The 18,129-nt window shown below is 38.0% G+C and overlaps 1 protein-coding gene across 1 annotated transcript; it reads right to left on the bottom strand.

The window, feature by feature from the left end:
• Positions 1-2,366: 2,366 nt before the first annotated feature.
• Positions 2,367-4,517, bottom strand: LOC130994503 (uncharacterized). The gene has a single exon (XM_057919546.1). The coding sequence runs from the start codon at positions 4,515-4,517 to the stop codon at positions 2,367-2,369; it is 2,151 nt and encodes a 716-aa protein (XP_057775529.1).
• Between the last annotated feature and the right edge of the window lie 13,612 nt (positions 4,518-18,129).

Genomic DNA, 18,129 nt, shown 5'->3' with positions numbered 1-18,129 from the left:
CTTTTCGGCACGGAGATTAAGAAATTGAGTGTTACGTTTTAATTGAGTGGATTATATTTTTAAATGACTTTTTGTTTATCTTAATTGCTTAATTAGTAAATCTCCCAACAACCACCACAAATCTGCCGGTAACTCTCCGGTGACTGGTGACCGGCGAACCACCCCCTAATTCTCCCCCTCACCCAAACCAGACTTCGCCTTCACTTAGTCGCATCACCTCTGCCTTCTTCCTCACTGTCGCATCACCTACGCCTTCTTCCTCACCAGAGTTTCGACGCCCAGAAACCAGAAACCAAAAAAAAAAAAAAAGAGACAACCCAATTGGAGCCCTAGACCTCCAAATCGTGACCTCCACCTTCTTCCTCACCAGAGCTTCGACGTCCATAAAAAGCCCTAACCTCCAAATCCGCCATCCTCCGCCCAGAAACCAGAATTCAAAAAAAAAAACAGACAAACCAATCGGAGCCCTAGATCTCCAAATCGCGACCTCCGCCTTCTTCATCACCAGAGCTTTGACGCCCATCAAAAGCCCTAGGCTCCAAATCCGCCATCCTCCGCCCAGAAACCAGAAACAAAAAAAATAAAAAAAAAGAGACAACCAATTGGAGCCCTAGACCTCCAAATCGTGACCTCTAGCAGGTGACGTCTTGCTGAAGCGGGTGGAGATGCCTTGAGGGATGGTGCCGCGCCCGGAGGAGCTCGATGCCGGCGAGCCAGACGGCGGCGATGCGGTCGTACTGGGGAGAGGCGGTGGTGGTAGGGGGAGGGGGGCTGAGTGTGTGTTTTTGTGTGTGTGTGTGTGTGTGTGTTTATTTAGGATAGTTTAGGTTTAGTTAGAAACTTTAATTAAATAAATCAATTGGACTTAATTAAAGTAAACTTTGTCATTTTTTAGAAAGTAGCCAACAATAGTGTGAAAATCCAAAAAGGAAATGTGGCCAACAATATTGGGACGGAGGGAGTACTATGTTAAGGATAGACTACTTAAAAAAAATAAAAATAAAAATCCAAACTTAATGTGCATGTGCGTGTATGATCATTGTGTGTTATATTAATTAATCTATTTATTTCCAATTTGTTGAAGGAGAATACCGATTTGACCAAACATTGACCCGGAAATAGATTAAAAGTAGGGACTTATTTGACAAATTAAATTTTATAAAACAATAGTCACATCACCCATTCTAGTTTTATAGTATCGAAGAAACAAGAAATAGAAAACATCAATTGATAAAGCATTTAATTTAGGTTTCCCAACTTGTCAATGTCATTGTTTGTGGTCAGAAATGAGCAGCAACAACAAGAAAGTTGGGACATGCCAAGCTCTGCAGTCTTTCGTCTCTGTGTCGAAGTAGAACTCGAACATGAAGGTCAAGTTGGTCTCCATATAAATCCTCTTGTTCTTCTACTATCTTTTTAGCTGACTTTACCGCTGATTCACTGCAATATTTCAAAGTAATTGATTTCAGCGTTGCTATTTCTCCAACTTCGGAAGGGATCTCCTCCAATTCATTCAAACATACAAGACGAAGCTCATGGAGAAGTGGAATGTGGGAGCTCTCTGCCATCATCCAACTTTTTAGACCTTGACAGAAGTTCAATTCTAGTAGCTTGAGGCTACGGAATTGGCCCTCAATAGTGTCCCACTTGCCTGTGTTGAAGACACCATGATGTAATACTAACTTGTGAAGAAGGGGCAACCACCCTATCTTTTCCAATATCTCTTCCAACTCCACATGAGAAAACAAACCCAGACATAACTTCAACTTCTTGAGGGAGTCTGGGAAACGAATCCTCTGCAAATACTCTTCATCATATCCCTCATAGTAGCGGCATTTGAAGTTTTCCAATTTACTCAAACACTCAAGATAGCTGAAACAGTTGGCTCTCTCAATTTGTTTCAATTCTTCGGATTTGTACATCAGATGCAATTTCTTGACATTGGGAATCCTTTTAACCACCTCCTCATTCAAATAAAAATTCCTTACTCCCCTGAGCGTCTGTAGATTCTCCCTGATAACCATCTCACTCGGAGGATCTGGTAGAATTAATCAATCCTGTTCCCATACACTCGAGATGCCTAAGTTGATGCAATTTCCAAATCTCAATCGGAGCAATAAGACTATCCCGACGAAGAACAATGCTACATCTTTTCATATCACAAGACGGAACATATGAATAATCAGCATAAACTATTAACGTAGATAAGTTCCAAAGCAATTTGATTGAAGAAGGAAATTTAGACTTTGAATGAAGTATAATAGCAAGGTGCCGTGCAGGGGCGGATCCAGGATTTAATAATGGGGTGGGCTGAAAAATAAATATTTCGACACATTAAATTTTGTACTACCAAAATATTTCGATGTTCACATAAGTTGTGCCCTGCGAGATTTCAATACATAAAATTCATCAATAACTGAGTCTATATCTATATGTTTAACAAAATCTCTCTCAATATAAAGCATTAATGAATCTTCAAGTAAATCATCCCCCATCTTGTTACGAAGTGCCGTCTTCACATGTTTCATTGCAGAAAATGCTCGTTCAGTTGTAGCAGTAGAAACAGGCAGCGTCAAAATGAGATGAATCAATCTAGTTAACATAACATAGACCTTCGACCTTTCGCTCTTAGCAAGTAGTTGACTCAACTCAACAAGTGTAGAAACTTGAAACTCTTGCATCACTATCACATCGTGCTTATAATGTCTCAACTCATATTCTAATGAAACAATATCTTGATCAGTGAAATCTTCAGGATAGAATTTCCTTGCAAGCTTGCAAATACTATCACTGTTGAATGATTCAAAAGAATTTTTAGGATCTAAGGCCACACTGAGAGAAAGAAATTCAACTGACACATCATTAAACCTTGTATTCAACTCCATCAAGATGTAATCTATTGCTCCATTGAAAACATCAAAATGATAATGATGTTCAATTGTAGTTTGCCCACGAGAACGACCAACCTTGTATGGAGATCCCAAATCGGGGACATCAATATCATTCTTCAAGCAAAAGACCTTAACTTCTTCGAAAAATTCTTCCCAACCACTTTCTCTCAATTCTTGAAGAATAGTTTTAGTAGTAGAGACAAAAGCAATAGCAGCCAAAATATCTTGAACTTTTCTTTGAAGAATCTGACAAAGAGAATCAGTAACTCGCATAATCCTATGCATTAGGTGTAATGTGAATACAAATTCAAAGCTTGCCATATTTTTGTAAACTCCTTGAACTTCGGCCTTAGATCTTCCATTTTGAGAATGTTCAATGAGACATTCAAACACTTTACAAGTTGCAGGATACATACCTATCAAACTCCTCACGGAGTTATAGTGTGAACTCCAACGAGTAGCTCCAGCTCGCTGCAAATTACCAATTTGATTGGCACCACTTCCAGAAACAAGCTCTTCTGCAACCAATAAACTCTGAATTTCATTTCTTTGAGCAGCGTGTAGTTGAGAGACACGCTTTGGTGAAGAAGTTATAATGTTAACAACATTATCTAAGTGAGAAATGAACTCCCAAACAACACCAATATCTTTAGCTGCAGAAACTATTGCCAATTGTAGTCGATGCGCAAAACAATGGATATAATAGGCATATGGGCAATCTCTAAGAAATAAAGCCTGAAGTCCATTCCATGAACCACGCATATTACTAGCACCATCATATCCCTGACCTCTCATTTTCTCAACATGTAGATCATGATGAGAAATAACACGACATGTCTCTTTTTTCAAAGTTAATGAAGTGGTGTCACTAACACTTTTAATTGCAAAAAAGCGTTCAGTTAAAATTCCATGATCATTGACAAACCTCAAGATAATGGCCATTTGCTCTTGCTTGGAGATATCTTGTGCTTCATCAACAAGAATACAAAAATATTTATCTCCAACTTCTTCACGAATCATTTGACGTACTCTGTTGGCCATAATATTCAAAAGCTCTTTTTGAATTTCTGGAGCAATATATTGGGCATTTTTCGGAGCATTATCAAGAACAACTTCATTTACCTCCTTATTCATATTTGCAAAAGCCTTCACCAATTCAATAAAATTCCCACGATTCGATGAAGATGAAGACTCATCATGACCTCTAAAAGCACAACCTTGAAGTGCAAGCCATCGGAGGCTTGTGATCGAGGTCTTCAAGCGCAGTCGATTCCTCTCCTTCTCAATAATCGTTTGAGAATGCATCACTTTGTCTATATGCCCAACTGGTCTCATCAAATCTTCTGCACGTCTTAAGCACATAGTATGTGGTGATGTAGCTGCAGAACCAACATGAGTAAGGAATGCACAATTTTTTCCTTGATTTATTCTTTTCCAATTGTCAAATCCTTCCTTGACTAATGCAGAAGAGCCAGGCAGATTAACTTCACTGATGAAAAGAAAGCAATAGAAACAATATGCCTTATTTGTGGAAAGCGAATACTCCAGCCAATGAAACTTATCAAACCATCTCTTCTGAAAGCTACGATTTTGAGTGCCAAACTTTGTAACAGGATACGCTTCCATTTTCGGTTGATAAGGCCCAGCTTTTAGATATGCACGTCTTATATCATCTCGTGCATTAACAGAATATTCACACAATTGTTTCCTTTTACCCGGATCAGCTCAATACATGTATCTGAATTTTGCTCCATAGGAGGTGAAGGAGATTGATTAGTTTGATTTCCAGCGGCCATGGTTGAATTTGAAGGTTCCAAGCTATCTCCATTGTCTTGAGTATCTTGACGATCACGTTTCTTAAAGAAAGATGATATAAGTCCTTTTCCTTTCTTTGCAATATGTTGATGCTCCATTTAAATTATTGAAGAACTACAAGATATAAAAAACATTAAGAATTTCATTACATTAATTTATATATATTTAAAATATTAATTGCAATTTACAGGAGAGTTTCAAATAAAAGATAAGAAATTCTTCTACCTCTATTTCAAGCTTCAATTTCATCAGTAAAATTCAACAAAAAATTAACTTAATTTTAATATTAATTCTAATTTAGGGTTCTTGAATTTACATACCTTGAATAATATGAGATGAGAATAAGTGAATAAATTGGAAGTTCAATTCTCCACAGCCACAATAGGACAAATTATTGCTTTGCAATTGCTCAAGAGAGAGGGACGCAGGATGCTATCCTATATTCCTATTAATTATGTTTTCTGAATTTTTCTACTGGTGCGTCGACTCTTTGAGTCTTTGACATAGGTTAGAATGCTTTTATGTTTTCCATAGATAGTTGGGCTGGGCTATGGGTAATCTATGAGGTGGGCTTGGAATTATATTATATATATATATATATATATATATAGGAAAAATTTGGGCTTTGCACTGGGCTGGAGCCCAGTGCAACCATAGTATACATCCGCCACTGGTGCCGTGAGTTCACCAATTGAAAAACATCGCCTAGGAAATCAACACCAATTTCAAGTCGACCTGAAGTATCTCTATCATATTCTTTGAATATTCTCAACAATCTAAGATTGTGAGGCATCTCAAAGTTCTTCTCATCACATATTATAGAACGAGCATGTGACAAAGATCTCGAGACTTCACTTATTACCCTTCTTCCGGCATTTTTAAAAACAACTCGACGACGTTCATTATCTACGACTGAAGGAGACTTTTCTATGATATGATAAAACCTCTCATTTTCAACTTCTTTCAAGCACACGTCCCTCACCAAATCATGAATCTTACAAAACTTTACATTTCCACTAAGCCCCAACTCATCAACTAAAATCAGATTTCTATCTACCAACTCCTTCAAGTACTCTTTTGCTATTTTTGCCAAACATTTTCCACTCACCGGTTTTAAAAATCCTTCAGAAACCCATAGCTTCTTCAGCATTGAGGCACGAATTCTACGATCTTCCTCAAAAACACCCATATACAAAAAACATGGCTTCAAATAGTTGGGTAGACTGGTATAGCTCAATCGCAATATTTTCAAGCAAAATTCATCATTATTCGTAATCACAATTGAATTTAAATTTTGCTTTATACGCATCCAATATTCTGTAATGCGCTCAGATTTTGCCAAAAGACCTCCAATTGTAGCAATTGATAAAGGAAGCCCTTTACAATTTGCTACAATATACTTTCCAACTTTCTTCAACTCAGGTGGAAAGCTTTCTCCCCCAAACACAGTCTTGCTGAACAAATCCCAACTACTAGCCTCATCTAGAAATTTCATACCAACGCCAAAGACTCACCTAACTGCGAGTCAAGTTTGAGAGCCTAGTTGTTACAATTATTCGACTCCCATTATTGCAATCAGGAAAGGAAGACCTCATCTTGTCCCACACCTCTGTACTCCACACATCATCCATAATTATGAGATACCTCCTACCCCATAAATACTGGTATAGTTTTAATCCCAATTCTCCCTCACTCAGATCATCACTACCTGAATTTCCACTTACTTGGGAAAAAACTTTTCTAAGGGTTTCTCTAACATTATAAGTTTGAGAAATTGTAGTCCAAGCACAAATATGAAAATTCTATTTAACAAGCGCATGCTCAAATACATGTCGGGCAAGAGTGGTCTTACCAATGCCGCCCATCCCATTATTGGGATGATCTGGCGACTGCGTTGGCCTCCGGTGAGCTTATCCAGCACTTCAAGTAACACCTCGTGGAAGCCCACCATCATGCTTTCCTTCACAGTGGAAGTGGAACCAGCATGAGTACTTGACGAGACCTTTCTGTGCAGTTGAGCTGCGGCAACAATCTCCAAGACATCCTTTCTCTGCAGTTGATCAGCTGCGGTTGCAATCTCCATGGCTTCCTTTTTGATCAAATTCATTTCTTCTATCACTTGTTGCAGATCGAGATAGAACTTGTGAGGTTGGCCCATTTCTCATTTAACTCTTTTTTTCTTTTTTCTGGGCCAACTTTAGGGCCCAGAACCGAGCCCACTCAAAAATATAGCCCACTACCCCTTCTGATATACCCCACCCCAGCCCCACTCTCTCTCTCACTTTTCGCTCTGCGCCGCTCCATCTAACCCTAATCCTCTCTCTCTCTCTGACCCCTCGACTCCTCCACCTTCCCACCGCCCTTTTGCCTTGGTTTCTCCATCGTCTTCAATGGCGATTCTCCCTCCCGTTACTGCTGCTCTCCTTAAATCCCTGATGCTCTCTCAAATGGGGATAACCGTTATTATCAAAGTGAGAAAGGCTCTGCTATTCTGATGTGTGTATTTTAGCTACTTAGTTTGGTGTATATTTCGCCATTATTTTATATGATTTTACATGGTTTGTGAAATTTTGGCGCAGGAATTAGATGGAATGGAGATGGATGCTAGTAGATATCAAGAGATAGTGGAAGTCGAGTTTTTGATGAAAAAAGCGTTGATTTGTGAAGAAGTTTAGAGATTGGGCTTGGAATTAATTATCTAGATTTAATTAAGCTCAAAACTCTTATTTTTATTATTTTTGGAGCTGATATTTTTGAAGGGGCCGAAAGCCCAAGTTTTGATAGGAGACGGCTACTTAGGGATATTTGAAATCCCTTAGCTATTTGGTTTTGAGGGGAGCCGCATGCTTAGGATAGATATATATATTAGATTAGTTAGTTTGGAAGGGAGGGTCCTTTTTTGGTTTTAATTCCCTAGACTAACAGCCGCAAGTTTGAGTTTTGTTATGCTTCATAGTTGACTTTTATAACAATTCAAATAGTTTTTTAGTTATTGCTTTATTCCTTTAATTTAGTTTTGAATTTCTTGTTTTGAATTGATACTTGCGGCTGGATTCTCAAGATCAAGGCAGACGAATTCTTTTGATTTCCAATTGTGGTGACTTCTTTTATTTTCTTGCAATTTATTTTATTGTTCTATGTTCATCTTTATTTATTTTATTGTGTTTAGTTTGATCATGAGTAGCTAATTCTTTAATTCGGCGAGAATAATGAAACACTAATTTATTAATCTATGAGACCTAATGGGTTTTAAAATTGATTCCTGTTGATTTTGATTTATTCCTAGGGTTTAAGGATAATTCCGATTTTATTTAAGTCTGGCCAACTTAGGTTTAATTGGATTACAGTCAATTAGCACCTCCATTCCGTAATTGTTGGAATAGGGCTGATTAGTGATAAAACTACCATGTTCATAGTAGGAATAAATTGGTAGATTAATTATTACTAGCGTATCTAGGATAATTGGTCTAAACTGGGTTCCTTCATCGTAATGCTATTAGAATATTAAATCTAGGTCTGGCGTCTCCAGCTAGGTTATATTTTAATAAGGGAAATAAGCAGGTCTGGCGTCTCCAGCTGTTTATCGACACAGTAAGTAGGAATTGGGGTACGTCCGTTGCGTTTCACGGTATCCTATAACTGGTTGGTTGGTAGGGATTGATTAATTATTGCGTCGAGGATCAGAGTTGAATTAGAGTGGATTTATTTGAGCCGAATGACCCTTTTTATTGATTTACTTCAAGCGTATTTTATTTGATTAATTCTGCATTCTTAGTTTAATTAACTCCTCTTAAAATTAAGGCATGATGGCATCACCGTTTTTATAGATTTAGGGATTTGAATGAATTTTAACTGCTCTCTGTGGGATCGACCCTGCTTACCATTGTACTAATTTATTTTGGTAATTCCGCAGGAATTATTTGGTGGTTGGCGACGTCCACCAAATTGGCGCCGTTGCCGGGGAGCGGTGTTAATCTAATTCTTTTCCCTTTGATCTATTTTTTCTTTTTGTTTTATTTTTGTTTATGAGCAGATCTTCTAAGCCGAAACTCCTATACGATTGTGAGATCGAGAAAACCACAAAGAAACTGAGAAAGGAGGCTAAGGCAAGGAAGCTACTGGAGCTGCTGGATTCGCAACCCACCCTGTCCGATCGCATGGAACAGTTCGTCGAGGCAAAAACCAGTACTGCCGCTGCTGACGAGGATCTGTTTGCCCAAACAGACCCTGAATCGGAGGCAGAAACAGATTGTGAGAAAGAAGTTGAGTCGAGTTCGGACGAAAGCACCGAAGACGACATGGCTGTCAACGATCCTAAGCTGTGTGAGCTCTCCAGCCACGAGGCCGATGACCCACCCACTCCCATTCAGATGCCGGCAGCTGCTATCGGTATTGAGATCAAGCTTGGACTTCTCAATGTTCTTCCGAAATACTATGGCAAGAAGGGAGAAGATTCGTACAATTTTTGAGCGAATTCATCAAGATTTGCAAAGTCCAGAAACGCCCCACGGGGATTACGGAGGAGCACTTTAGATTGGCGGCATTCCCCTTCACCATGACAGCAGAGGCGAACTCTTGGTTCGCGAGTCTTCCTCCCAATTCTATCACTACGTGGGCAGAGATGAAAAAGCTATTCTTGGAACATTTTTTTCCGCCCACCAAGACGAATGCGCTGAAGAAGGAAATTAGTGGAGTGAAGCAGGAGTACGACGAGTCATTGAGCACCTACTGGACTCGATTCAGGAGATTGGTGGACAGTTGCCCCAACCATAAGTTTTCGGATGGGGATTTGCTGCAGTACTTCTATCAGGGGATGACCGTGGATACTAAAAACCTTGTTAATTCATCGAGTGGAGGAGGGTTTTCCCAGAATACTGTGAGTGAAGCCAAACGATTGATTCAGCACTTGGTGGATGCAACGATGGAGTATGATGAGCCACGCATTCAAATGCTCAAGAAAGTTGCGCAAGCAAGCTCCTCAAATTTGGATGACAAGCTCGAAGAGAGATTGGGAAGGATAGAGAGAATGCTAAGCACTGTGGTGGAGAAAGTGGCGAGCGCTAGACAACAAACGGAAAAACCATGTGGTGCGTGTGGAAACTTTGGCCATACGAGCTTGCAGTGCACAGGGGGTAAGGAAGAATATCAAGGACAAGCAAATTCTTCTCACAAGTTTTACAGCTGCGACGCACCACTGCCCCATTTGCCCAAACGGGACCCCTACTTGAATAATCAAAATGCACCATAGATAAACCATCATAACTTTCGTTGGAGGGATCCGGACCAGAGGTAACCGCAGCAGCAACATCAACCACAACAGCAAAACTACCGTCCTCTACATCAAAGGACGGGGTACCAAGCTCCACAAACTCAGCAATATCCGCCCGAGAAGCAAGGCAAGTCACTTGAGGAGATGATGGCGGACTTGATTGGTAACCAGCAATTTCTGCAAAGTAATGTGCAACAACTCCATCAATCCCAAGCCGAGCAGAAGGTGCAGATTGAGGGGTTGGCTCGTCAAGTGTCTCAACTCGCAACTTCCGTGAATCAACTCAAGGGCCATCAAGGCAAATTGCCATCGCAAGTCCAAGTGAATCCTCAGGAAAGTGTGAACTTGATCACCTTGAGAAGTGGCAAAGAATTGGATGAACCACCAATCAAGAAAGTGGAAAAAGCTCGACAAGGCGAATCTGGCGAGAGCAACTGTTTGCCCAAACAGAACGATTCTGAAGAACTAGTGCTCACTGGAGGTTAATCTGGAAATACATCTCGTTTGCCCAAACAGGACGGTGAGTCCGAAGCTGTGCAGAAAGGAAGGGAGGCAGAACGAGAAAGTGTTGAAGATGATTCGACCAAGGAGGAACCAATACTGAGCCTCCGCGATCCTAAGTTTGTGCCACCAGTACCTTTCCCAAGAAGGTTAGCAATGAAGAAGCCTGAGGAAGAGATCTGACTTCATGAAGATATTTGGAAAGTTGGAGATTAATCTTCCTTTCCTCCAAGCACTCAAACTCCCTCATCTGAGCAAGTTTTTGAAGGACTTCATCGATGGAAAGTCTAAGAAATCTGGAAAGATTGTGATGGGCGAGAACGTGTCAGCAGTGATACGAAAAGAGTTGCCGCCCAAAAGCAAGGATCCAGGTATGTTTTCCCTGCCATGTTTCATCGGTGATACTAAGATTGAGCATGCTATGTGTGATCTAGGAGCTTCTATTAATGTCATGCACTTAGCTGTTTATGATAACCTAATTGGTGTGAAGTTGGTGGCTACTAAGGTGGTGATTCAGTTGGCTGATGGGTCACGTGTTCATCCTGAGGGTCTTCTAGAGAATGTTCTTGTAAAGGTGCATGATTTAGTTTATCCTGCTGACTTTTATGTGGTGAAAATGAGTGGTATGCAGTCGAAAGAGTCAGCCGGTGTTCTGTTAGGTCGTCATTTCTTAAGGACCACTAGGGCAGTCATTGATGTTTATAGTGGTACCATTTGTTTGGATTATCATGGAGAAAAGTTTACTTTCAACATTCATGATACCATGAAAAGTCCCCTTGTTGTTAAAACTGTTTGTGCCACTAACATTACTGACCCTTCTGTCCAAGAACATCTTGAGACTAAATCTGTGCAGGACAAGTTGGAACCGACTTTGATCAAAAGAGCAACTGGTCTTGATGCTAGTGGGATGAACAATGAAGAAGTCAAAGAATCTACCAAGTCTCTTCATGCCCACCCGAAATTGACAGATTCTGGAAATACGTTCTGTTTGCCCAAACAGGACAAAATTCTTCATGATGACCCGAAATTCACAGGTTCTGGACATACGGTTCGTTTGCCCAGACGGAAGCCATGTTATAGAACTTTGTATTTTAATGTGGAACCACCCGACTTAAAATATAAGTGTGAGGAGGAGCTCCGTTTGGAAGCCTATAATACCAATATGGGGTATGCAGATCTAATAGCGATAGCTTATCACAAGCATCGATTCTGGAGAACATTTGAATTCGGTGAAAAGGTCCGATTCATGCTTGGAAGGCAATGGATAGGTCATTTTTAGATACAGTCTGTTTGGCCAGGCGGACCAGTGGAGATTAAGAGTTTGGCTACGGCAAAGACGTTTGTAGTCAACTATCACAAGTTGGAGCCATATTGCGATGCATCTCATATGACAACAGTGGAAGAAATTCCATTGTCACCTCAGACGAGATTCTGATTGCATCAATAGTCTAGCCAAAGACTTTAAATAATGGCGCTTATCGGGAGGCAACCCGATTTTCTTTCTCTTTTATTTTCCTGTTTTGCCTTTCTCTTCCTTTATTTTTGTTTCGTTCAGTTTTCCTTTCAGTTTCTTAGTTTCACTTCCTTAATTTTAATTTTTATTATGTTTCAGTAAAAAAAAAAAATGTGGCAGCCCTACAAGAGAGCATTGCGAACTTGAGCGCCACCATTCGACAGGAGATGAGGCGGCAGTGCACACGGTGACTTCCTTCATTTTCTTGTCTTTCGCTTGTCTTGTGTTGTTTTTGTGTTTTTTGTTTAGTTGAGTGTCTTGTTGCTCCTTCGCTTATGCTTTGTTTTTTTTGCTTGAGGGCAAGCAAAATCTAAGTGTGAGGGGGCCGTCTTTGAGTTAGTGTCTGTCGAGTCCGTTTTATGTCATTTTGTTGTCTTGAGCCTTGTGGTTGTTGAAATATTAGTGATAAGCATGCTGCCCGGTTGAGTTATGTGATGAACTTGAGATTTGATACTTGAGATTTGGGATTTTGAGATTGAAAATTTTGTGTTTTTATTGGATGACATTTGGGAGGACAAATAAGAGCAACAATGAGTAAAAAGCCACATATAAGTGAGAATTGAGCTTATTAGAGTAGAGCACTCTCTACTATTTTTATTTTTGAGTGGTTTGTTATGCATGAAGTTGTGGTATGTCGTGAGTCATTGGTAATGCATGATAAAAGGCATTAGGGTAGCCATTTGGCCTGCGTTTCATTGCCTACCTCTACATTATTCCCTAGTGAGCCCTTTGAAGCCTTGACCATGTTCTTTCTTATTAGTCACTAAATAATTAAGCCAAGGCCTGTTTTGAACTATCTCTTTGGCCCAGTGATGCATGTCTAATTCCGAACTTCATTCCATTAATTACTAGAGAAAGTTAAGCTGTGTTCTTATATGCCGTTTGCCCAAACTGCTGTCTTGTGCAAAATGATAAGGATCTGTGATCCGTTTGACCAAACAGTGGCATTGAATTCAGATTAGTTTTGGGAGATGATTTGTGGGGATCTTTTGTAGATGATGATTGCATGTTGATTGAGGATATAAAAAAGGAAAGGTGTTGCAAAAAGAAAAAAACAGAAAAAAAAAGAAAAGAAAAAAAATCGAAAAAAAAGAAGAAAAGAAAAGAAAAAAAAAAGATGTTGCACCAGTTTGAGTTGAGCATGTAGTATCATTGTTATTGTTGGAGTTTTTCCCCAAGTTTCGTTGCTTTCTTTCTTTCTCTATGAACTTGAAATTGTGGATGATGGTTTGGATTAGATGTGCACACTTTGAGTTTCACTGCTTGAGCTTAGGACCCCTAGGATCTTGCCAACATCATGAATGGTCCTTAGCCCCATTACAACCAATGAGAAAAGACCTTTTTGAGTTACTATGTGACCACAACATATCACGACTAAGTGGATTTTTCTTCTTGTGTGTGAATTTCCAAAATAAATACTTGAGAGAAGAGTGAATCTTGAGAGGAACTTGTTGTTGCTTGATTTGGACTAGATAGACAATGAAAACACTTGTTTGACATTTCATTTTCTTGATTTGAGAGTTGAGACTCGATTGTGAGTTGCATGGTTTGATTTGGCAGTATGTCCTATTACTAGTGTTTTGATGATTACTTGGCTGTTGAGTTTGTCGTTGTTTAATGTTCTCGTTCTTTTCTGTTTTCTTTCCGTTTGGTTGTTCTGTCCGTTGTTTCGTTCTTTGCTTTTAGAGTCTTTAGTGTCGTGTCGAGGAAGGAAGTTCTCTCTAGTGGCTGATTTTCACCATTAAATTCTTCTTTCATGTCATACTTGAGGACAAGTATGATCTAAGTGTGAGGGGATTTGATGTGTGTATTTTAGCTACTTAGTTTGGTGTATGTTTCGCCATTATTTTATATGATTTTACATGGCTTGTGACATTTTGGCGCAGGAATTAGATGGAATGGAGATAGATGCTAGTAGATATCAAGAGATAGTGGAAGTCGAGTTTTTGATGAAGAAAACGTTGATTTGTGAAGAAGTTTAGAGATTGGGCTTGGAATTAATTATCTAGATTTAATTAAGCCCAAAACTCTTATTTTAATTATTTTTGGAGCTGATAATTTTGAAGGGGCCGAAAGCCCAAGTTTTGATAGGAGACGGCTACTTAGGGATATTTGAAATCCCTTAGTTATTTGGTTTTGAGGGGAGCCGCATGCTTAGGATAGATATATATATATATATATATATATATATATATTAGATTAGTTAGTTTGGAAGGGAGAGTCCTTTTTTGGTTTTAATTCCCTAGACTAACAGCCGCAAGTTTGAGTTTTGTTATGCTTCATAGTTGACTCTTATAACAATTCAAATAGTTTTTTAGTTATTGCTTTATTCCTTTAATTTAGTTTTGAATTTCTTGTTTTGAATTGATACTTGCGGCTGGATTCTCAAGATCAAGGCAGACGAATTCTTTTGATTTCCAATTGTGGTGATGTAATACTCCGTATATTTTTATAATATTTTTATTAGTATATATATATTTGTTAAAGGAATTAAATAGCTTGAGATGCTATTTAATTATTTGAGTATTATTTACTAATGAGTTTATTGGTTTAGTAATTAAGATTTATTACTAAATCAATAGTGTGAATAATATGAGAATATTTTATTTTATTTTTGTGAAAGTGAATAGTTGTTGATAGATAGCTTTGTTAAAATTTTGTAATTGGAAAATATTTGTTTAAGTGTATTTCTAGAAGAATTTCTTTTAATTATAAATTAATGTTTTTATATTATCTACTAAATTAAGATTATATATATGTATATGTTAATATCTTGCTTGGTTTCCAAATGGGCCGAGTAATAGTGGCCACCAATTGGGTTTTTAATTCAATTGGATCAAATGGGTTTTTATAAGATTTGTTTTTAATGCACAACTTCCAAAAAAAGAGCATAGCTCAATATAGGTATTAGAATTTAGAAATCTCATTCCCTTGCTCTACACCTACACTGCCGATTTTCTTCCCCAAGAAGAGAACCACCCTTTTTCCTCTTCCAAGTTCAATTTCGCAGAGAATTCAAGTAGTAGCTGCAATACCTTGTAATATAAAGGTGAATTTCTTCGATTCTCTGTTTTCCTACAAGTATAGCATGAAGAAAATTATATTTTGGATTCTAGGGTTTTTCGAAAATTTGGGGATTTTATTCTAGAGTTGAAATATGACTTCAATATTGGTATATATATTATGTTTTTGATATTCCTAAGCATGATTACGGTAGTTAATTATGAAGATTTTTACTTGATTTTGATTTTACTCAAGTTAGTATAAACCCTAGGTTTGAGTTCGAAAATTCTGATTACGTTCTTGAATAAATGAGTTTATATATGTGTTCTTGAGCTGGAATTATGTTATATATGAGTATATTATGAGTTTGCACTATATGGTTGTGAGATTGATTTTGTTAGTTTAGGGGAAGTTGGGGCTTTTAAGTTGAGAAAGTTTATATGCTATTGTTTGATGGATATAAGTATATTATAGTGATTCTATTAATTATTGAGGTTAGAACAGCCCTACTACCCAATTCTTTTGTACAGCTCTATAGTATAAAGAGCAGGGAATTGATAAAGTTTCTATTTTTATGCATATGGATGAGATTAGTGACTTTAATAATTGAGTTTAAATTGAGATCATTGAGATTTTATTTCAAAGAAATTGAGGAGATTGATAAAATTAGTTTATTAAACTAAATATGTATCTATTCATTGAGAATTGACAAACATCTATGAGCTTATTCTTTTTCTTATTGAGTTAAGAGGACTGAGTGATGTTATTGTATTGATGATATGATGTGAGGAAATGTTAGGATAATAAGTGAATAGCAAATATGAGTTATTGTTGTAATATTATATTTATATATATATATTTCCTTACTTAATTTTTCTTACAAAAAATATTTATCCATTTAAAGGTTCCGGCTAGGAACGAGCCTGACACTAGAATACGAAGTAAGAGAAACATATCAGGTGGGCTTACTAACTCAAGAAACAATGATGCATACTTTATTATATAAAGTTTAAGTGTATGCATTTATTTTCAAATTGTTGACTTGCCAATGTTTAAGATTTGTATGATCCCATCTACATAGAAGAACGAATTCGGGTCCTGAGCGAGTCAGGATTTTTGTACACAGAGTGACGGTTAACCTTGAGTTAGCTTGTCGTTACGTTTGGGAAGGAGGCCTACTTTTCAACGTGTTTTTTGAGACTAGTAGATATGGTACATACTTACATGAGAACTTAGTCTGCGCAGACACCTTCAAATACTATGTAAAAATAGTTTAGCAAACACAAGTTGCTTCAGAAAATCCCTTGTCTATTGCTTAAAGTGGCAAGTTCAATATATAGCATTATCATGCAGAGTTTTAAATGTTTTCGGCATATGTTCACTGAGTGCTTGTGGTACTCAGCCCTGCATATCTTTCTAAATGTGCAGGTTAAGTTGGATGAAGATGGAAGTGTGCTGAGGTGGAGCTTTTTGTTTATGTAAATAGTAATAGGCTCAGGATGTTGTGTCTTCATACATAATGTCCAATGATGTACTCCGCTGCAACACTTTATTTCTCTTATCACTTTTGACGTGTTGTAGAATGTTTTAAAACCTTACCCTGTATATGAGCTTGATAAATCTTGGTTATGATATTTATTTGTTTTAAACTTCTTTTGTTAAAGTTTGATGGTTATATATGTGAGTTAATTATTTATTTGCCTTAGTTTCCTTTCAATTACTTTCCATCTCTCGTTCTCCACCCTAATCTTGGTTATGATACCTAGTCTAGCAATCTTTCTCCTAGGCCGGGCTGCGACAGGTGACTTCTTTTATTTTCTTACAATTTATTTTATTGTTCTATGTTCATCTTTATTTATTTTATTGTGTTTAGTTTGATCATGAGTAGCTAATTCTTTAATTCGGCGAGAATAATGAAACACTAATTTATTAATCTGTGAGACCTAATGGGTTTTAAAATTGATTCCTGTTGATTTTGATTTATTCATAGGGTTTAAGGATAATTCCGATTTTATTTAAGTCTGGTCAACTTAGATTTAATTGGATTACAGTCAATTAGCACTTCCAATCCGTAATTGTTATAATATGGCTGATTAGTGATAAAACTACCATGTTCATAGTAGGAATAAATCGGTAGATTAATTATTACTAGCGTATCTAGGATAATTGGTCTAAACTGGGTTCCTTCATCGTAATGCTATTAGAATATTAAATCTAGGTCTGGCGTCTCCAGCTAGGTTATATTTTAATAAGGGAAATAAGCAGGTCTGGCGTCTCCAGCTGTTTATTGACACAGTAAGTAGGAATTGGGGTACGTCCGTTGCGTTTCACGGTATCCTATAACTGGTTGGTTGGTAGGGATTGATTAATTATTACGTCGATGATCAGAGTTGAATTAGAGTGGATTTATTTGAGTCGAATTACCCTTTTTATTGATTTACTTCAAGCGTATTTTATTTGATTAATTCTGCATTCTTAGTTTAATTAACTCCTCTTAAAATTAAGGCGTGGTGGCATCACCGTTTTTATAGATTTAGGGATTTGAATGAATTTTAACTGCTCTCTGTGGGATCGACCCTGCTTACCATTGTACTAATTTATTTTGGTAATTCCGCAGGAATTATTTGGTGGTTGGCGACGTCCACCAAATTGAAGTGTGGTTGTTTTCTTTGATAGTACGGGATTCCCTGTGTGAGTGGTGGTATCACTGGGCTTTCCTGTTCACCGGAGCCCTGATTGGTGGTTACCTGAGGTGTTTCTGAGCCATCGGAGTCCTGTACTTAGGCTCCTGCTATTGGTGGCTGAGATCTGAGAAGCCGCTCCATATCCATCACTTTGGTCTTGATCAAACGGCTGCCGGAAGGGTTGCCGAGTTCTGGGGAAAATCTGAGCCCCACCGTGTCCCAAGGACACCTTTTCCCCCTTCTCTGAACTCTCTCTTCCTTTATCTTCTTCTTTCCTTTTATCACTTTTAGTCTTTTTCTTTTTCTTATAGTGCAGATTTGAAGCAGAAGAGGAAGAAGACTTTGAAGAAGAAAAATAGAAGGAAGAGCAGAGGAGAGAAGAACTGAAGACCTGAAGCGTTGAGAAGTCAAAGATCTGAGGAAGAAGAAGAAGACGAAGACTCAAGTGCTTGA

The sequence above is a fragment of the Salvia miltiorrhiza genome, chromosome 7 (genome assembly GCF_028751815.1).
Source record: "Salvia miltiorrhiza cultivar Shanhuang (shh) chromosome 7, IMPLAD_Smil_shh, whole genome shotgun sequence".
NCBI classification, from domain to species: domain Eukaryota; kingdom Viridiplantae; phylum Streptophyta; class Magnoliopsida; order Lamiales; family Lamiaceae; genus Salvia; species Salvia miltiorrhiza.
This window is presented reverse-complemented; position numbering and strand designations above follow the sequence as displayed.

Excerpts from the sequence above, each read along its gene's own strand:
- LOC130994503 (XM_057919546.1), bottom strand. The coding sequence starts at position 4,517 with ATGGAAGCGTATCCTGTTACAAAGTTTGGCACTCAAAATCGTAGCTTT.